At 43.8% G+C, this 22669-nt stretch overlaps 1 protein-coding gene across 2 annotated transcripts in view; it reads left to right on the plus strand.

Annotated features, from left to right (window-relative positions):
* LOC147031823 (fibroblast growth factor 14-like) overlaps positions 1–22669 on the plus strand; it is a 207451-nt gene that overhangs the window by 73552 nt on the left and 111230 nt on the right. Inside the window, exons 1-2 of one of the 2 annotated variants that reach the window (XM_085867993.1) lie at positions 14315–14997; positions 22239–22349. In XM_085867993.1, coding sequence (XP_085724119.1) covers positions 14802–14997; positions 22239–22349 — 307 coding nt within the window. In that variant the 5' untranslated portion in view covers positions 14315–14801. Of the gene's footprint in view, positions 1–14314; positions 14998–22238; positions 22350–22669 lie in introns of those variants that run through there. The other variant, XM_085868002.1, reaches the window with a different exon arrangement.

Below are 22669 nucleotides of genomic sequence, written 5' to 3' on the forward strand. Positions count from 1 at the left end.
CTGATCAGTTATGTTTTCAGTACATGATGCTCGACAGAAGCAGGGGTGGGTGCGCAAAGTGGCACACTCAAAACAAATATAACTTAAGATAGCGCATCACCGTGCAAGTACATTGAAAGAAAAAGTTATATGACATGGAGAGAAGACATGAAAAGCGCAAATTTGAAAGGGGGACATCAAATAAAACAAGCCCTGGATTCTTGGAGCTTTCCACCATTCCCCATGAAAGCTGAAGGGCTCAGCTTTTTTGCAAAGATTGCAATTGCCAGAATGAGTTGATGGTGCTTCAACATAACTAAATATGTCAGTATTTGCACCTGCAATCCTCATAAATTAAAAAGGGTAAAGGTTGAGCCAGTTGTACAAAATATAGAAATCCTACATTTATTGTTTGACCACTTTAACTGGATCTATTGTCACGTGCATGAGGTGTGCAAACGTTTCACTCATCCATTGTACACGTGGGTTGTGGCTGTGGAAAAGCCAAAAGATGATTGGTCGAATTTCAAACTGTGCATGGGGAAATGGAAACCCTGCACTTTAACAATGACTTCCTTTTTCTGACAGCTCAATGGTGGGAAGAGAAAACGTTCCCACGCTAGTTTTTTCTTTTTAATATCAATTAAATTAACATGAAATAATAAAGCAACAATTCCTCACCTGATCAATGGAATCCCCGCTCTCTTCTCACAGTGGAGGCTGGAGTGCTCCAAGGTAGTATCGTGGGTCCAGTCTGGTTCTTCATCGACATAAACGACCGCTCCATAATGCTCTGGAAAAACCATGTTCCTTTTTTTCAGATGACTCCACATCATACCTTATAAGACACAATCCCACTGACAGGCAGACACCAGCTACACTGCTCTTTGCTCATCTGAAATTGATGAGACCCTGGTCTGATAAATAAAACATGTCTTTCAATCCCAGCAAATCTCTCCAGTCTCACTCCCTAGTCAGTAAAGATTGTCAAACAAAACCACATATCTATATCCATGGCCAGCCACTTGAAGTGGTTCAGTTTCTTGAACTTCTCGGCCTCACACCTGACATTACTTCTCTGGGGACAACCATCTAAAAAGCTGTTTTCCAAAGCCAGCCGCAGACTGGTCATCCTCTTTGATGGTTGAACTTTCGAATGGCTTATTTGAAATTACACTTTGACGCCATTAAGCTAAGTTGCCTGCAATTACAGAATTACAAAATAACAGAAAGCAGAAACAAAAATGAATGCAAAGCAATAAGACCCCCAATGGGCCCGATCTTGCTCCTTGCTGTGTTTCCTGAAGTCACACTGTCGATGACTACCATGATTCCATGTAAACGATCAGGGGTGACAAACAAGCCAACCCAACATCCCAGGGGAGTGTCATGACATTTCACAGATATCTCCCTGAAGTGCTGGCAGTGAACACTACAAAGGGGCACTCCACAGGGCCCATGACATGCCACACAGCTGTGGCATGCCCAACCATTCTTGAGCAGGAGCCAATCGATGTGACTATTGTATGATGATGGCTTAGTTGTTCGACCACACTGATGATAGCCGAGCTGGTCGAAAAGATAGCCTCCCGTGACAATGGTGAGGCCATCTTGGTCTCTAATCCCATCCCTTAGGGTGCACGTGATGTTCCCGTGACTTGGTACTTACAGAAAGCACGCTGTCCATGCACAGCTGCTCCTCTTCCACAACAAATGAACGACTCGGCACAGAGCTCCTCAGCAGCCACAAGTGTTTTAATGCGGCTTTCACAGTGGCAGGGTTTTTTTTTTTTACATTGACGAGGCTCGTATGAGAGCTAACGCACAGCAAGGGGGCATGAGACAAGAGGGTGTGGGAGAGGGAAGGAGAAAACAGTGGGGAACAGAGACATTAGGTGATCTGTGGAAGGGAGAGGGGTGGGGTGGGGAATGTACAGGATGGACATTACAGGGACTTTCAGGAAGGAAAGCAGGGAATTTGAAGAAGGTGGGTTTGGGGTGGATTAACGGGGGTAGAAAACATCGAGGATTTGGATGGGGGATGATAAGAGGTGGTGGTGAACAGCTGTTTTGAAGGCCTGGAGGGAAAAATGGGATTGAACAGAGTGAGGGAGATTATTTCAAAGGTGGGAAAAAAGAGGAATGAAAGAGTGAAGGTGAGCAGTGATTCGTGATTTTGGTAGTTTTACCAGAAGGGGGTTATTGGTAGACCTTGAGTGCCCTGCAGAAATATGGTGGGGACATTTCGCAGACAGAGCAGAAGGGGGGGGGGCGAGACCGGAGAGGAGATGGTAAAAGACAGAAAGACCACCGACCTACCTTTGGTCAGAGTGTGAGAGGCCCAAAGACTCGGCCTCATCGCGGGAGATACCAATCGTCCTAAATGCCTTGGTTTCCACAGGGTGAAGCTGAGAAAGGTGAGAGGCAGGAGCACCATCCCAGAGGGGAGAGCAGTACTCCATCAGGCTGTGGACAAAAGATTTGTATGTGGTCAGGAGCGCAGGTGGGCCGAGGAAGCACTTTGCACGACGGAGGATTCCCATTCGGTGACTAGCTTTGGAGGCCAGGTTGGAAATGTGGCTTTCCCCTGAAAGATCATGGCATATAGTGAGACCCAGAAGCTTGAATGAAAGGACTTCCACCAGAGAATTGTTTTGAAAGTAGATGGGGGAGGGAGGGTTTCTAAACGGTCCTTTCGGAGAGACATAGTGAGGGTGTGAGATTTGTCAGGATTGAAAGACATGTTCCACGTGTTGGACCAGTTTGTGATTTTATCCAGATCTGCAGAGAGCGAAGAAGCTGCGGCTTGCCGGTCTGAGGGATGACAATGGTACGGCAGAGGGTGGAGTCATCAGCGAAGAGATAAAGAGGATTTTCCAGAGAGTCGGAGAGATCATTGATGAAAACCAGAAAAAGAACAGGGCCCAGAACGCTACCTTGAGGAACTCCAGCCTAGACAGGAAGAGGGAATGAAAGAACTCCATTTAGGGCCACACTTTGGCTGTGACAGGAGAGGAAGTCTGTGAGCCATGAGTGGAGATGGCCTTGGATACCATAGGAAGAGAGTTTGGTGAGCAGGACAGGGTGCCAGACCATGTCAAAAGGATGCGATCTGTGGCAAGAGGGATATGGCTCTGATTTCATGTCTGGCTTTGAGTACCTCCATTCATTGTTGGGAGAGCCGAAGCAGAATATCCAGGGTAGAGAGACCTGGTCTGAAACCAAAAAATATATGGGGTTCTTGCAATATGACGCAAGTCAGAGGGGTGCCACAGCCTGAGCCACAAATGATGTCCCGCACAATCCCCGGATGTAACCCGTGCACTCCACACAGTCAAGAATATGAATGCAGTCTGCTCCCTCCAGTGCTGGGCATGGACCTCAGTTCCCGAATCATAGCCCTCTCTCCGGCACACAGCCCTCAGCGGAAAACGGCACCAACAGCCAACGGCTTCGCACTGCCACAAACCTCACCACCAGAAATGACGAAGCTGCCCACGGCGACGAAGAGCTGCCATGTTGACCGTCATCCTTTATTAATTCAAGTCTTTCCTTGGAAAATCAGAGCTACTCTCAGTCGACAAGGAGGCTTTAATCTGTAGGTCAATGGAGTACTGCTCTGCCCTATCGCCTGGCACCCCAACATTACATTTGTCTCACCTGGATTCAGTGGAATCTCAAGTTATCTATATTATTGGCATTTACATTCTTTGGCAATGAAGTTGAGGCCAAGGTCTGTTGCTCTCACATTGCAGGTAGGTTGGTGGCCTCTCTATTTTCAAGGTCACATCCGGGGACGGGGGATGGCTGCAGGGGGTGCGCACCCCCTCCTTCGGACTTTGCACATGTTTATGTTTCACTTTTACACAAACTGATATTTTTCACCCTTATATTTTTATGCCCAAATTATGGAAAAAACAGCTCTTATTTCCATTTTACCAACATATGCAGTACCGTAATCCATGAAGAGCCCACCACATTGTTGTCAGCGGTGATGCGTGTGTACATTGTGTGTCAGGTTGTAATGGTAATCTGTAAGCACTATCAAGCGCTCAGCACTATCGGGTGGATGAGTCCACGAACGTGCTCGACGAGGAATGTTGACAATTGTATACGCATATCCTGTATTCTACCAGGATATGCGCGTGCCATTGTCAACACCCCTCGTCAAGCATGAACTTGGTCAATGCTGTCTCCGTAGGGATCAATCGTATCGATTTATCGATTTTATCATCGTATTTTAAGTGGTAATTTGCGAGCATGGACGCCTTGTAAAGTTTCCTCCCATATGTCAAATCCTGTTTGACACTAACACAGCTTCCTCCCATATGTCACATCCGGAATGTTTGGAAAGCTGCCGCCATTTCGTCTTTGGGCGCGTGGACTTGATCTCCATCAGAAAGCGAGAGATTTCATTGTTGTTTGCTGATGTGACATTCGAACGGATCAATCAGCATTCTCATTTTGCTCTGTACCCTTGTCAGACAGGGGGTTCTTTCATTACCTGCATATTCAAATACAGCAAGTATCAACCATCATCCTGTCTTGCATAATTATTCCGTCACTCCACCTTCCCACTGAACATTAAGGACAAGATGCATTTTGGTAATGGTCTTGACACAAAATAGCATCAGTGTGTTGATGGACTTTTGGCCAAACATGTTTTGGTTTTTAGTAGAACGGATGACTACATTGGCTGTTGTGATGAAGTTACTCATCAAATTCATCGAAAAAAAAAAACAATGTCCTTGTGTGTCGCCGCAACAGTGGGGAGAAGTTCAAGAGTACCGAAAGCAGGCTGTAAGTATAGGGATCATCAGAGAGTCTACTAGCCCTAGTAGACTCTCTGATGAGAGTCTACTAGGGCTACTAGCAGCCATTGCTGTACCATTGTATAATCTCCTCTCTGGAACTCTGAAGAGACCCAAAGGCAAAGTCAAGAAGCCTGTGAATTCAGACAATCGTCCTTACAACCAACGTTGGACATTGGAGTGCACAACTGCTTTTGACGAGTTGGAGTAGACTGTGTAGCCCATCAGTTCTTGGTCATCCTGATTTTGGCAGCCCATTCATACTGGAAATAGATGCAAGTTTTCAAGGGCTCAGGTCTGTTATTTCACAGAAGCAAGGTGACAGGAGCGCTGTCATCACCTACACCAGAAGAGGTCTCAGAAAGTACGAGAGACCAATAAAGAACTGCAGTAGTATGAAATTAGAGTTACTCGCTTTATGTCGGGCCATCACAGAGAAGTTCAGAGACGTGCTGATTGGTGCGGACTTTGTTGTATACATTGACAGCAATCCTCTTGGTTATCTCAACTCTACTGCAAAGCTAGGAGCCACTGAGTCCAGATGGGCTGCATAACTTGCCCAATTTAGATTTTTAATTAAGTACCCTTGTGGACGGAGCAATATAAATGAGGATGCATTGAGCAGAAAACTGGACCATGGTGATCGGCTAGCTACAGTGTGATCCAAGTAAGTCTTTATGGAAATGATGTTACCTGAAACTTCAACACCTGTCCCCTCCAAAATTAGGGAACAGTTTCACAGAACTATTACTCGAGTTTGGGACAAGGAGATCCATGGTCGGTCTGACAACACAGCCGCTCCAGCCCTTCCACTCCACCAGCTATCCCACATGCTGAGCTTGACAAGGTTCGGAGAGGTGATCCAACCATCAGCAGAGTTCGCCATTTTTAGAATAGAAAGCAGTGTCCTACTTCATCTGAACTTACCAAAGAGCCTGAGTCTGTAAGAAAACGTCTCCGATCCTGGGACCGTATCGTAGAAAGGTCTGGCATCCTATACTGCAAGGCAACCATCCATGGAAGAAAAGTGGACCAGCTCTTATTCCCATCATCTCTCAGGAAGCAGGTGTTAACTGAAGTCCACAATAAGTCAGGACACCAAGGAGTGGACCGCACCTATGAGTTTATGTGGACAAGATGCTACTATGTTGGAATGGAAGCAGATGTGAGGAACCACTGCAGTTTATGTTCCAGTGCACCCTTTCCAAGTTTGGCAAAAGTGTGAAACCAACTCTTGGGTCGCTTATTGTGAAAAAAACCCTCGAAATTCTGGCAATTGACTTTCCTGTTCTTGAAAAGTCTTGTGGTCTGGAAAACGTCCATGTGATGACTGATGTGTTCACAAAGTACACTCAAGCAGTGACGACTCCAGACCAAAAAGCTACGACAGTGGCAAAAGTGCTTGTGAGAGACTGGTCCATGAGGTTCAGAGTCCCACTCAGAATCCATAGTGACAGAGGCAGAAACTTTGAAGGTTCAGTAATCTGAGAGCTTTGCTCCATATATGACATTTGTTAAAGCAGGACAACTCCCTACCACCCACAAGGAAATGGCTCATCTGAGTGTTTCAACAGGACTATGCATGACCTCCTGCGATCACTGCCCCCAGCAAAGAAACGGGTGTAGCCGAAGTATCTGTCTGAAGTCGTTTATGCGTACAATGTCACACCGCACTCATCAACCGACGATTCCCCATGCTACCTCTTCTTTGGGTGGGAACCTAGACTGCCTATTGACCACCTTTTGGAACTGAATGAGGGACAGGATTATGGCACGGTTAGTGATTGGGTCACTGAACATTACCTAACCTTGAAAGAAGCTTTCAACCATGCATCTGCAAAAACAGAAAAGGAATCGTTGAGACGTAAAAGGTTGCACAATCGGCATGCAAAGGAGACCGGCTTTCCGGTCAGTGCTCATGTTTTCTTGAGAGACCGGAGTAATCACGATCGTCGCAAGATTTAGGACGTGTGGAGTCATGTCCCACACCGCATCATTGGACGACTGGACCCGTTGGTCATGCCTACTTGATCAAACCCCTTCAGGGAAATGCCATTCCCAAGACAGTACAGAGGACTGACATTCTTGACACCAGGGACATTGTTGTTGACCTTCATCAAGATCCTCTGCCCATTAGAACAGATGACACTCCAGAGCAACAACAAGAGAACGCTGAGGTCATTGATAAATCTTCAGAGGATGACGCAGGATATGCACTCTTCCTTACTCCTGATACAGATACCATCGTGGGCAGAGATGCTAGTATGGCAAGTGATCAAGCTGCTGCATCTTACATCAGAGTGCATGAAGGACTTCATGCGATAGAGGCAGCAGAGGAACAACCTATCACTTCAATAGAGGATGAGGATCCTACGACTGCCATTCAAGATGCTGATCATTGTGAGTTGGGGACAGAAGAGCAGACTCCATCTCCAAGAAGAACTATTAGATCGACAGCAAGCCAGCACAGTAACATTTGTTATGAACCAAGATCAGTTTTAGCAGAGGAGTCCCAGTGTGCTCATTCAGTCGATCCGCAGATTCTTGTGAATGTTAGCCAAACCCAGCTCCTGTTAATGCAGATGTTGTCTCGGATTAAGTAACTTTTACTGCAGGTGAATCTTGTGTGATGGCACTGTGAAGTACAACTTGTATTGTAAGTTTCGTTGACGGGACGCCAACCAAGCAGCAGGGGAGTGTGTAAGTGGTAATTTGCGAGCATGTATGCCTCCCGGAGTTTCTTACCATATGTTGCATCCTGTTTGAGACTGACGCAGCTTCCTCCCATCCGTCACATCCGGCATGTTCGGAAAGCTGCCGCCATCTTGTCTTTTGGCGCGTGGACTTGAACACCGTCAGAAAGTGGAACCATTTAAACAAATACAAACTAATTAAAGGTAGTCAGCATGGGTTTACCAACGGTAGTTCCTGTTCAACAAATCCTTTAGAGTTCTATGAGGCAGTGTCTGATTGGGTGGATGAGGGAAAGGCAATGGACGTAGTATATCTAGACTTTAAGAAGGCATTTGATGAGGTACCACATCGGAGGTTGTGAGCCAAAGTGAGGGCTTTTGGAGTGGCTGGTCAGGTCGCTGATTGGATTGCAAACTGGCTTGGTGAAAGGAAGCAAAGAGTAGCTGTGAGTGGGAGGATGTCTTGCTGGGAGGATGTGAGTAGTGTGGCACCTTAGGGATCAGTACTTGAACTATTACTATTCATTATTTACATCAACAATTTGGATAGTGGGATGAAGAGGAGGCTTTCCAAATTTGCAGATGACACAAAGCTTGGAGGTAAGGTGGATAGCAGAGGGGGTGGTGTTCAAACACAGGAAAGTATTGATACTTGCACAGATTGGGCAAAAGATTGGCAGATGTAATTTAACCTGAGCAAGTGTAAGGTGTTGGGAAAGGTAATGGCAGCAGAAACAGTCAATAACTTTCAGTTGGAATTAGTGGGTACCTGGAAATATTGAAGATAGAGGGGTAATGGGGATGTTGGCAGGACTTTTCGGTAGTTTGAGTATTGATGGGTGATTGACTGATTGTGTGCATCTGTGTGGAGTGTTGGCTCTGGTGGTCTCGTCAAGGAGTGATGCACAGTTGATGTTGTGAGCTTCTCACCCAAGAACTGTCTTCACGCACCCCTCCTAGGAAAAATAGAAAACTACCGAAAAACCTACAAAAATATATAAAAACAATAAAAAAAACATTTTGCATTTTGTTATATAAACTATCGGGTCCGTTGGACCAAATTCTCATTGGCCTTCACAGCCTTGTAGCATACCTGCCTGCTGTAATACTTGAGCATTAGCTTGCCGCTTTCACAAAGCTCAGGTGTGCTTCGGCCAGGGTGGGGATTATATGTTCGTTGGTATTATTGCCAAATGATACTGCTATTATTATTATTATTATTATTATTATTATTATTATTATTATTGTTGTTAATCTCATTAGTGTCAATTACCGCCGCCACCGAAGGAGGAGGAGGTTATGTTTTCACCCCTGTCTGTCTGTTTGTTACTTGGAGAATTTTTTTTTCATCAAGTCTGTTTGTCTGTAGCGTTTGTCTGTCACATGATTTTTTTTGCCACAGTTTACAAGCAATCGTTTTGAATTTTTTTTTGTGCATGTAGGTGACCGGCCAAGGACAGCAACGCTAAAGTTTGGTGAAGATACGAATCCGGATCGGAATTTGTTAAATTTTTAAGTGATTGAGAGAGATAGGGCCAAAAACGATATATAGCACAATATCTGGAAAATTTATTGAGCCTGATATGTTCTCCCAGGTCAGGCATTGCATGGTGGAGGTATGCGCTCTCTCGAGTGCCCTTCTTGTTAATATATGCCTTGTTCCAATTTTAAAATTGTTTTTGTTATTTATTTTTTAATTAGAATGTCATGCCGTGGAAGGACCTATTAAGCTACTCTTTTCACCTTAACATGGCGTGCGTTTAAAACATGGGAATTCTTCCGGATTATTTGTGGATACTTCGCCTCATCAACTCAGGTGAGTTGATTAGGCTAAGTATAGCAATAGTTATTTTCTATGGTGCATATGCATTAACATAAGAGTGAGGTTATTTCATTGTGATCGAGCATATATGTCGTGAAATGTGGAGAAAGCTGGTGTCTTCCCTCCCAACGTATGTCTAAAACTTGTCTCCCTTCGCACCCTTTTTATGTTTTATCCCTTCGTAATCTGTCTTTTATGTTCTTTAAGACATGCTGATAGGCCGTCAGCATTAGTTTAGGTGGGAAAATCTGACCCGCACCTCTTTGCCATTGCTGGCACCATCTGGGCGATAGGTCAGGGCGGATTGCCCGCCCAGAAACTTGGCCCTGAGTCAATGGCAGCAGGGAGGGGGGGGTGGGTCCAGTGGCATCACGGCTGTGGGTGGGGACAGAGAATATAAAAACAGATGACTGCTTTGATGTGGTATATACACCATTACCAATCAACTTGATCTCTTGAGTATTTGAGTTGCTCTGATTGCTAATTATAGGAGTTTTACATGTCTTTTAAAGGACAGATTGGGTTCGACTGAATCGTGCCCACTACAACACTGTGCCTGTGTCTGGCGATTCCCACTCGGATCGCGAATTGGTATAATCGGCCATATGGCACCAATTAGCTTGTCGCCTGATTGGCTCGGGCATTCCACTGGAGCACTGTGACGGGGTAAACAAGATCGGGAACTTAGTCAGAGCGCACAAATAAGTTGGCTGGCATTACTGCTTTGGCGCGGCTTGTCGGGATTCAGACCGGGTGACTAGGATGAGTCTGACGACTACAGCAATCTACAACAATGCAGTGGCCTGCAAAAGTATTCACTGTCTTCCAAAATTTTCAGATTTTGATGCCACCTGAGCTTATTTCATGATGCTTTCAAATCAAACTTAATACTTAATACCAAGGAGTCTGCACAAACTACTCCAAAGCGATAAAGCTATAAAATGTGAATAAGTTGGATTAACAGAGAAAACCAGATGATTCTCAGTTCTATAAGTATTTAAACCCTTTGCCAAATTAACCCTGAAACACTTCAGGAGAAAATTATTTCTTTGAAAGATACCAAGTAAGTGTAATAGGTTTAACCTGTATGTAATCAGTGGTTTAACTTAAAAATGAAGCTCCACTTATCTAAGTAGTTTTAAGGTGAAACTCACTTGGTCAACCAACAAGGCAAACATGAAAACCAAGGAGCTTTCCAAAGAAGTCAAACATAAAGTGGTGGAGAAGCACCGTTCAGGAGAGGGTTATAAGAACATTTCGAAGTCACTCGTTATCCCTATGAGTACGGAGAAATCCATAACTAAGAAGTAGAACACGTATCATACCACCCAGACTCTACCCAGATCAGGTCACCCATCCAAACTCAGCAGCCGGGCAAGCAGGAAACTGGTTCTGGATGTTACTGTAAATCCAACAATGACTTTCAAAGACCTGCACGGCTCTATGTCCAAGATGGGGGTCAGAGTGTTCATCAATCAATGATATCCCGTTCCCTTCACAAAGCTGTTATATTTTTATTTCAGTAAAAAAAGAACTGGTATATATACCCACTCGTTACCGTCCGTCTGGCCGCACGTTCGCCATAGGGCCCCCCTGCAGTCGCCTTGCGGGCACCTTGAGGCAACCTTGCGTCTGCCTTGAAAATTATATGGCCGCCGCAGGGACGCCCTAAGGTCACCGTGCGACATCAAATCAAAGACCGTCCGGCACCCCCACGTTTTCGGTCTCCACAATTTCTAAATACGCCATGCGGCTCCCCGAAAAATAAAAACATATGTGACTGCTACATTGTGTGACCGTGGAAATACTGCGGCCGCCGTATAATTGCTAGTGGCCGTAGATTTTGGAGACCCCACGGCCGCCGTGGCAAATATGACTGAGGCCTTACCGTGCAAGTGCGTCCCAGGTCATCTTCAAAGAAGTATGGACCAATTATCCCATCCCAACCCACCGCCACCCGCATGGTGACTTTGAGAACAGATCGAGGCACCAGTTCAGTTGATGTATTACCAGGATTTTCAGTTCACCAGTACCGAAAATTTTGCTTGTTTACCTCCCCGGACAAGTGAGCATGGCATTCGTCCATCATGTGAAGTTTTTTGAGGAAGTCTGCATCTTCCTCCAACTTTCCTGAGAACCAATTTGCAAAGTCTAGTCGTTTGCGTTTCTGTTGATCAGTAAGCACCGTTTCCGTTTGAATTTTGTATGGAAAGGCATGAATGTCTTGGCGAAGGATCCTCTGAACGGTGCTCTTATGAATGTTTGTCTCGGCAGAAAGTCGTCGAATCGATTTTTTTGGACTCTGAACGACCGCCTGTCTCACCATTTCCACATTTTCTTCACTACGACCTGTCCTCTTCTGACCACTGTGACCCTTGTGAAGGTCACAGATGGTTTCCACGTTGGTAAACTTTGCGATGGTGCACTTTATTGTCCTAAAGTTTGGTGCATGGCGCAAGTGGATACCGAAATGTCTCGAGTAAAGACGTTGCACGTGTATGACACTTTTCGTCTGGTGCCAAAGTTCAACAATTTTCGTCCGTTGTTGTACGATCAGTCTTGGCATTTTTCTGGCGCTTGCTTGGTATCATAATAAACTTCAGGGTCTCTGCAACAAGAAATGAAGCATTGGTGACAAAATTACTTCTTTTTTAGGATCAAACGAAGCATTTTAAAAGTTGTATATTTTTTTGGGACACCTTATTTATGTATATATATAAACCCCTCAAAAAAAGTTTGGAAACTCAAGTTTGATCGATTTTATCTCTCTTGTTATTGTGCTGTCATCACTATATTTGGTATCATTAGAAAGCCTGTTTATTTCTCTTTACAATGATACCCCATTTGTTATGATTATGCAATCAGAAATGTGCAGTACATCAGAATATGGGGCATGGTCAAAAGTGAAAAGTTGCAAAATGCACTGTTATTGTCATGCAGTGCATTCTTCTTTCTTTGAAGGAGAGAGTGTGATTTTAATGAATGATTGTAAGGCTATTGTGTTTCCAGGTGTAAGGATATATATATATATATATATATATATATATATATATATATATATATATATATATATATATATATATATATATGTATATATTGATTTGTCACAATATATATAGATACATATATATTGTGACGAATCTAGAAACCATGCCCACTCAACATTCAGGTCCCAAAGTGAGTTATGTCGATAAGTAAGTGTACAGTTCAAATCCATCCCCTTCTGTCTAATTGGAATGGAATTTCATGTGTGTGTTACGGGTTATTTTTTTAGCTTGGTTTTTACATCAACAACTAAAACAATAACAACACCATCGCCGCCATTGCCCACATGCATCGTGTCACATACAGGGGTGAGGTGGAGAATAGGGTGCTTCCCTGGCTGTTCCGTTTGGGTTCTCAGACACGCACGGTGGGAGGGTGGTCGTTGCCCCTCCCACCAGACCACCCCTTGCCCAATCAGGGAAGCTATCACCTCAGGCTGGCTCCGCCTTAGCCAGATGGAGTGTTTGGCCCGGCCAATCGGGAGGCCGCCACGAGTCGCCTGACAACCCACCGTCCAATCAGGAGGCGAGTGGCGGGGAGAAGAAGCTCCTCCCTCCTCAACAGGAGGAGAGTGGTTGTCTGGACGAGTGTGGGAGAGACAAGAGTGCGTTCTGAAGGATCGTGGCTGGAGCGCTCTGCAGACGGTGTGGTTGTGGCTGGAGCATTCTGCAGACAGTGATGATCTTGGTTGAGCGGCCTCGTTCTTGGACCGTGGAGTTGGAGGCATGGGTTCGGGTCCCATCGTGGTGGCCTCAGAGTCGGTGTGGCCGCAAGAAGCGGACAGGTACCCTGGCCCGGCTTGACTGAGATAGACATTTATTTTGTGTGTGTGGTGTGTGTATATGTGTATGTGTATTTATGTGTGTGTGTGTGTGTGTATGTGTGTGGTGCCGTCCTGTAAGTAGAATTGTTTAAGTGCCTTGTACATACCTGCATTCCTTTTACCTGGTTAACTCTGCCTTCTTGCATGTTCCCTTGCCCCCTTATAAATAAATATTCCTTTTGTTAAATGTACCAGCTCGTTTCTGTGTTTCTTTCATTGGCTTAGCACGGTGTGTGTTGAGAAATAGCGAGGCTGTAAATTGTCCATTTGGACCGACAGACCTTGCTATCCTCTGCTCGGGTTACACACAGTTCGGGCACGGTAACGGCTCGTTCCGTTCGAGGTCCGTCGAGGGTGTGAATTCTCTGGTAGCTTTGTCCGTGTGGGTAATTAGGTATATTGAAGTTTGGCAATTGACCCTACCCCACGCGGTCGAATTATTGGCGATTCATGGTCGAGTAAGGGACCCATGCCTTTCGGACTTATCTGAGAGTCACGACCTCAATTCCGGTGTTATCGGTGGAGCTGACTATTGCTCCCTCTTGCGGTCGTGCTTGCCACCGATACCCAACTCCGCAACAGTGTGTGTGTGTGTGTGTGTGTGTGTGTGTGTGTGTGTGTGTGTGTGTGTGTGTGTGTGTGTGTGTGTGTGTGTGTGTGTGTGTGTGTGTGTGTGTGTGTGTGTGTGTTACATTAACCCTCCTGTTCAACTCTCATTTTGGAAGGGGAAACAATCAATAATCGTTTCTGCCAAAGTTTAAGAAAGAAAATGGACGGAAGTGTTCGTACAAGTAGTTGTACTAGTAGTAATAACTAGTAACTGATATCAAGGTAGGCAGCATATTGAATCGGAAGTAACAAGGTAATTGTGGTACGTTCCCATCATAAATTGAGGATTTGTACGAATGACCATATATCTCGATCATTGTTTAATGGAAAGCAGGTGCCCGGTGGCCGATTGATCGTTCAGCGCAATCACAGACAAGGGTTCTGAAAGTGCGCCCCGTGTGGTCACGTGGTGCGTCCTGGAGCGGCCGATTCCCGCGGGTGGTGTCGCGTCTCGAGCACGTGTGGACCACCGTCGGTCTCGCGCTGGGGATTATTCAAATGATCTTCATAATAATTTCAACTCATTCACAAATATGTATGCATATATATATATATATATATATATATATTTACATATATAATTTTTTTAAACTTTCATTTTCAAAGCATGCCTTGATTCCATCAAGGTTACATCGCCGTATGTTTGTGTGTGCACAACCCACGCCTGTAGCTCGTACAGCACGATCTATACGTGCAATAGCTGTGCGTGCTAATGAACGTACAAGGAGGCAGTGATATATAAATTAGACGCATCATAATTATAAGTAGTGACGAAGATAATTCGAATTGCGAGACGTGTCATGTCGGAGCCCACGAGGGCGCCGTCCCAGCTATTGCTCCTTGAGAACATCGATGCCGTGAATGCGCAGAAGGAGCGTCCGGGACGCGTTATTATGGGACGCTCGGCCCAGGCGCTGGGGGCAGAGGAGAATGGGTCACCGCGAAGGCGGCAGCAGCTGTAAGGGCGGCAGAAAGATCTCCGGCATCGGAGGCGGCGACGTTGTTACGAGGAGCGAGCGATGGCTGCAGCGATCGCCAGCTCGCTCATCCGGCAGCGGAGGCAAGGCCGGGACCGGGAGCATCGTGCAGAGCGTCCCGTGTGCCCTCGGCGTCACAGCCCCAAGCGCACCCGGCTCCTGTGCGATGCGCAGCTCCTCACCATATTCTCGAGTGTGCGCATCTGCGGCGTGCGGAGACGGCGGAAAAAGGGCGCAGGTGGGCCGGTTAAGAGCACCGCCGGTGTGTGGTCCACGATGTGCCCCCGTTATGGTCACCGCGGTCCGGCTCCTCGGCTCGAGCCGCCGTCATATTCGCCTTAATCGTCGTGTGCTGCCGTCGCCACTGGTCGCGATTGTCCGTCTGGAACTATCTGCGTCCTTTGGGCGTCCTATGTGTGTCCTTGGTGGTGAAAAGTGCACTCACTGTTCTGCTCATTGTTCAAGAGTTATTGTCATAGTTTCGGTTCCACGGAGTTTCAGTGGCGATCTGCTGTGTTTTCACATTTTGCTGCAAAAACAGTTTATTCCCATAAAATGGGACGTCATTGTTTTCACCTGAATTCCATAACCGTGGAATTTTTTTTTACCTTTATGTCCATTACCTGACGATTGATCTGTGACAATGGCATCACTAAAGTCAATCACTGAACTACAGATCCTTGAGTCGTTGTTGACCTTCTCATGGCTTTTCGATTCAAGATGATAATGATAACGGTTATTGTTCTGCATTTTTGATTTGAGTGAGACGTGCATGTTTAGCTCTGACGTCAAAACTCCACCTTTACTCGATCTTTGGTATGGATTTAAATCCAACACCGAATGCTCATCAGCTCCGCATCCCTCCATCCCCACAACGCCCCTATGGTGTTGTTTTTGTTTTGTTGATGTTTACATTTACTGTAGTTTTGGTCAGAAGAGTCACTCGCTGTGAATTGTGTTCTGAAAAGTTCTTGTAACTAAGATACTCACACCAAGGATATATATATATATATATATATATATATATATATATATATATATATATATATATATATATATATATATATATATAATTACACACACTCACAAACATATTATTGTTATACTTGCTTTATGAGTGTACTTTAGGAAAAATATGTTATAATTCAATGGATTTTATCAACTGAAAGCCGCTAAGAGTGGGAAGTGACGTGCGGATGATATGCATTTTTTTATATATATATTTTTTTTGTTCTGACGAAGGCCAAAGCTCAAAACGTCAACCTCACTCTGCTTCCCACTGCGGTTAACATACTCTTATCAGCTTCCAGTTGATAAAATCCATTGTTCAACCTGTCCGCCGACGCAGAGCGGCACGAACCTTCACAAAGACTGGTGTAGTATTCCATTGTTGTTGTAAAGTGATTGTTACGATGACACTTTTATTAATAATATTGCCATAGTTTTAATCCCTTTTTGTTATTGCGATTTTAGCTTGTCCATATTTTTCATCTCTGTTGGTTTTCATCATTTACTTACAAAGCTTTAGGGAGACGCTGTGAAAGGAGCCTTTTTATTAATGATCAGTGCACATGAACAGAGCAATTTGCGCCTACAGCAGGCTGTGCCGCCGAAAGCGACTACGATAACGAAGGGCGTGCAACAATGATGTATTGCTGCTTTTGGAATCCATGGACCATTATGATGAGTTTTTTTTTCAATATCTGGTGACATTTTTGGGAAGATTAAGTGGGATGTAGATTAACTATGCATTACTTGAACTACAGTGGAGATAGAGCGAGAGTGAGAGATATGAGGGGTGAACAGTAACTTTATGACCTGACATTAAAAGTCATGGACTGTCATTACTAACTTGATTAACGAGGGCTACAGACAGCACCAACCTCCACTTTTCGGACAGTACAATGGCAACATTGAATTGCTTCAATGTTTCCGTTGTGCCATTAATTCCCAGAGGGATACGTCATTCCTTGAGAGGATGAATCGAGCAACACGTGGCCAATTGTGGACACACTCATTAACACACAATCCAAATGCAAACGATAACATCAACAAAGGTCAAACCATTTTTTTTGTTTTTTTACACATTTAGCCTTTTAATTAAATGATCACAATTTTTTTCTTCAATATTTCTATCGAATAGCACAGACCAACTAATTAACCTTTACTAATCTGTAATAGTTGGACAACTTTACTAGACAACCAAAGTGTACATCTGAAATGAGTAATTGTCCATCATCGGCACCCTGGTCACAATTCCAAGTTCTTCCTCTAACCTACTCAGTTGAACATCAGTCAAACAGGCTGGGTCACCCGATCAAGATCTGGTTAATTTCACTTTAGTGAACCATCAAGAAGATTTATGTTTAAAGCTGGAGCTAAAACTAACGTGGGAGTGTACTCCAGCAATGTTGGGCCAAATGGCCTCAATTCCTTGTTTGAGGTTGGTTTCTCCTCGGTTTAATGTTATTGAGCAGTCTGTTGTCATTCTTTATTGGAAGTACTAATACCTTCTGTGAGGCAAATTTTGTGTCAGTACCCCCTCCCTTTGGCAGGGATCAGTGATTAAACCATTTTCACTATTCTACATGTACTGCACAAGCAAAAATTGCAAGTTATCTCCCCAGATTGGCCCAGCCGTTTTCAATTCTATAATGATCAGACATACACACATACAGAGAATAGCCTTATTTTACTATCACGAGAAATGGTCCGCTCTCTCCTGCTCCTCCCGCTATGGGACCCACGTACAAAGGGAGAAGGAACCATATCTGTGCGGGTGGAGGGGAATTAATTTATTTATTCTGGGCCTATAACCTGACCTTGGGTATCCCCACTTGTGCATAATTTGATCAAAATTTGCCCACCCGGTTTTTTTTCTTTTTTTCCATTATTTCAAATGCATACACATACATACATTCATAATATACATACAGAGAAGAGCCTTGCAGGACAGGCAGGGGGGGGGGAGTCTTTTTTGTTCCCATGACCTGACCTTGGGCACCTCCAGCACGTGTGCAAAATTTAGTGAAGATTGGGCCAGGGGTATGGAATTGGATAAAAATCAAAGAAAAGGCACACACACACACACACACACACACACACACACACACACACACACACACACACACACACACACACACACACACACACACCAGTGAATAAGTAATATACTCCATAAACCAGTGAATAAATAAAATGAAAAGAATCACTTTTGTCTTTCGTTTTACACTTTGGTGCCATTCCATTACTAACAGGTAAGCGCGAAACAAGAAAAGGTTCATGGTGCAAGATAACCATCACATCTCAGCTCAAAGACCGCGATTGGTCGAAATTAAGCCCCACGATAACGAAATCGAGACAAAGGTTGCCAGCGATTACTCAAAACCGTGATATTCAAACGCACGATATTTAAGGTTCACTGTACATGTACTGCATATATAGTATGTCTACATATATATTCTCATTCTCACGTTGGTTGTTATTTCCATTTGCGGGTTTCAGGAGGTGGTAGGGAGTTCTTACAGAATTCAAAATCTCCACCTCCTATTTTTGGTAAAGGATCGTGATTCATGAACCAAGCTGTAAGTTTCCTTTTCATAGCCTCGTTCCAAGGGCTCTTTTCAAAATTTTCACTGAAGCTCTGACAGCCTCCACTTGCAGCTCGTTTGTGGTGATATTCTCAGGAATTATTTTTAAGTGCTCAGTTAGGGTTTTCTTCATCATCGCTGTGGCTCCAACTATCACTGGTACAATCTCATTCTCATGTGTGTACTATTTGTGAATGTCTTCACAGCTCTGGGAATGGAACTCTGGGAATGGTTTGAAACAACAAAGGGCTTACCTTGGTAGCCTTTCTTGGTTGCTTTAGCAGCTTCTTCTGCTGGAAGAGCATGGGAGGAGTCAATTAATCTACATAATCCTAGCCACCTGGGTTTAATTGATTAGGTGAGAGCTGATTGATTATTCCCTCCATTTGTCGCTAAGAGTTGTGAGTGGGTCTTTCTTTATCATTTATATGTTGACTGCTTTCGACGTTTGCATGTGGTACATGCTTGGGAGCCTCGTTGGTATGCATTGCTGGCTGAGCTGTCGCTGATGATTTGGCAATAAGCAATGAAACCTTTCTGGCAGCTGAGGGGATGTGCACCATTGGGATTCTCATGTGTGTACTATTTATGAATGTCTTTACATCCGTGGAGAAACTCTGGGAAGGGTTTGAAATGGCAAAGGGCTTACCTTGATAGCCTTTCTTGGTTGCTTTATGCAGCTTCTTCGGCTCGAAGAGCATGGGAGGTCAATTTATCTGCATAATCCTAGCCACCTGGGTTTAATTGATTAGGTGAGAGCTGATTGGTTATCCCCTCCATTCACAGCTGAGAGATATGTGTGTGTCTTTCTTTATCATGTATCTAAAATACACACACACACATACACACACACACACACACACACACACACACACACACACACACACACACACACACACACACACACACACACACACATCATTTCGTTCTTTCAAACCACTGACTCACTGATTGATATTAAATATCAGTACCTTCCGGTGACGTAGAAAGCTGAAATTTTGTGTGCCTATGGACATCGAAGCCAGTACCACCTGGAAAAAAATCACAGAATCATCAGATAACATCCATAAATGAAAATATAAATAAATGAAAAAAATGCAGGTGAGCGACCTGAGACAATGGGGAAGCATGGTAATTTTGTGTGGTGATGGGCAATTGAAGCTGATGCACCAGGAAAAATCACAGATCCGATGGAAAGCATCCACAAATGAAAATATAAATAAATTAAAAATCAAATGCAGGTGAGTGACCCGAGACAATGGGGAAACACGGTTTGTATGCCTCCACAATGTGTGAGCACACCCAGCTAGTAATTTATATTGCTCTTACTAACCACTGACTCACTGACTGATATTAAAGATCGGTACCTTCTGGGTGATGCAGGAAGCTGACATTTTGCGTGCCATTGGACATCAAAGCCGGTACACCGGGAAAAATTGCAGAACCGTTGGACAACATCCATAAATGAATGAAGAAAATATGAAAAAGTACAGGTGAACCACCTCTGACACTGGGGAAGCAGGGTAATTAGGTGTGCTGATGGACATTGAAGCCGATACACCAGGAAAAATCACAGAACCGACGGAAAGCATCCGTAAATGAAAATATAAATAAATGAAAGAAAAATAGAGAAAAAAAAATGAAAAATCAAATGCAGGTGAGTGACCCGAGACAATGGGGAAGCATGATTTATATGCCGACACAATGTAAGCACACCCTGCTAATGTGTATATATATATATATATATATATATATATATATATATATATATATACATATATATATATATATACATACATGTATATTTCAATTTTACCCTGGTTTATGTCACCCCTTTTATCTGATTTCGGAAATACGTTGTCGTGTTATGGATACCACTTCTTGATATTCATCGTCTCAACTCACGGACCCCTGGTAGCTTGTACATGTATGTTGCTGCGTTTGAGCCTTGGGAGTAACTGCTGAAATCTATCTATCAATCTGTCTGGGTTCTTCCCGACATCTTTGTTCTTTGTTCCTTTCACATCTCTTTCTCATATTTTTTTTCACAATTATTTTTATTTTTTTTATTTCTTGCTTTTTCTTCTCTTATCTTTTACTCTATAATCCTCTTTTGCTATCTATCTCTCCAAGGAGAAGTGAATTCTTGCAGAAATTTTTCTGTTAGGCTCACTTGGATGGGTTTGAGGGTTGCGGAGTAGCGGCTGAAACCTGGATCTTATCAAGATTCCTACTGATGAGTCCATCTTTGTTCTTTACTTCTTCAGGTTCCTTCTTCGTCTTATGTTTCATTACGTTGTTTTAAAAGCCATACCTTTTTATTCTCCAGCGTTTTCAGAACTTACAAGACTGATACAGGCACCAGAATACATCACTAAAGTACCATATCGGGAGATCGCAAAATCCTCATAAGAACTACTGTACTTTGCTTCACACATAAATAAATATACTGTGCTGTAAAAGTGTTGCCTGAGAAGTGAAATTGGATGTTATTTGTCGAATGGATGCTGGTATTAATGGATTGCCAGGTTATTAAGTTTTCCTCCAATCGATAAATACTTATTCTGGCGAGATGGCCTAGAGGTAATGCACTCACCTTTGAGCTGTCTAGCCTGCGTTTGAATCTCGACTCGGGTATAAACTGTGTCATCGTGGTGCGTCACGTGCAAGGTGAGGCATCAATTTGTGTGGCATCCATCGGTAGATTGAGCCCATCGGCCATCATTGGTTGATGGTGGATGTTAAATATCCCACTGTGTCTTTGCCAAAGAGGAAGCGGTGATCACATCTGCCAGGCTAAATTCCAAATTCCTTTCTCCCTTAGTTGAAGGTCAGGCCTGGCCAGCCGGTTCTTGAAAGACTTGGCAAAATACTTTGCCTGTGTGACCTCACAAGGTCGAAATATTTGGGGCCATTAATGTAGTAGCAGTAGTAGTAGTAGACAACATGTATAAATACTTCTGATAGCAAGATGATTATACTTTACAGACTTCAGTAGAAAAAAATTTGAGCCACTTGAGGGAATTTAATCTACGCTTGAAGTCATCAAGTGCATAACCGCTAAGTATTTAATTCACTTGCCATCTCAAATGCTCAGTATTTTTAGAAAGCTTTTGAATTTTGAATTGATATCTGCATGCAAATTATATGGAGTCTGACTTGTAAACTGATAAATAACAACATACATGGAAGCAAAGACAAATCCTAATAAGTACCTGGCACACAAAATGTTCCTTCTGGATGGCGTCAAAGAAAACAACGAATGTCGGTTGCAAGAATATCAACAATATTGTGAACAACATTCGTACAAAAACAGAACTCGCTGTTGTATCCATATTTTGTGACACTTTATGGCAGGATCTTCACAAATATCGACAGTCAACACTTTACCCCTTAATCAGAACACATTTGCTTACTTTTGCAAACAATTTATTGGTTGCTTACAAAAAAAGACGTTGACAACATTTCCACTTCTGAGGCTACCTTGGAATTCTCTTCTTATTGAAATGGCGAAGACAAACTTGCAAAAAGTGTTCATCAAATATTTCATGCTGGAATACTGACTGGTAAAGCTACCAGTCTTCTTTCATTATTTTCATCAATACAAACTGGAAGCTCAATCTAATCCCTGACTTTGAGATGCCTAACTAGCGCCGCAGACACTCAAACGATGCAGACAGTTGCCACTATTACTCAACAACACAGCTGAACATAACTTTGTGGAGAGGATTCAATCCTGTGTAAGAACAAGCTTTAACCACTGTGTCACAATAACATGATAATCTCAGCAATCTCACCGAACCAAAGCGGAAATGCCTCCCTTGCTTACAATGAAAGGGCCACTTGCTTGACTGCTTAAGTCCTGCTATTTGTGGCCTGTGCCTTTCAGAGCTCCAGCTGAAAGGCATCGTCACGCGACTGCACTGCAGGCAAGGTTACTATCTGGAGGTGAACTCGGACGGAACGATTGGAGGGACAGCCGATGAAGGAAGCCTTTTTTGTGAGTATCTTAAAGGAACATTGTAAAGGTGCACTTTCATTTTTGAATCAAAGCTTGATGCTATTAAACACAAGCTGAAGCCACCCGATTTAATGTGTTTAGACCCTTTCATGTCCACTTTTGATGAGTGAGCAAAGGTCACACTGTCATTCATGTCTTTGTCCTTATAGCAGTAGTTAAGTTTTATTTGCTAGATTCTAAGTCACAATCACCAGGACTTGTTGGCTCCTTTCCACCACCCCCCTCCCTCCCCCCCCCTAAACTGAGTGGTCAGACTTGATTTGTTCATATTTCATTCTGGCTTTGGCTTCTTGGAACTG

This window comes from Eptatretus burgeri, chromosome 2, assembly GCF_056783735.1.
Source record: "Eptatretus burgeri isolate ZD-2024b chromosome 2, Ebu_testis_v1, whole genome shotgun sequence".
NCBI lineage: Eukaryota > Metazoa > Chordata > Myxini > Myxiniformes > Myxinidae > Eptatretus > Eptatretus burgeri.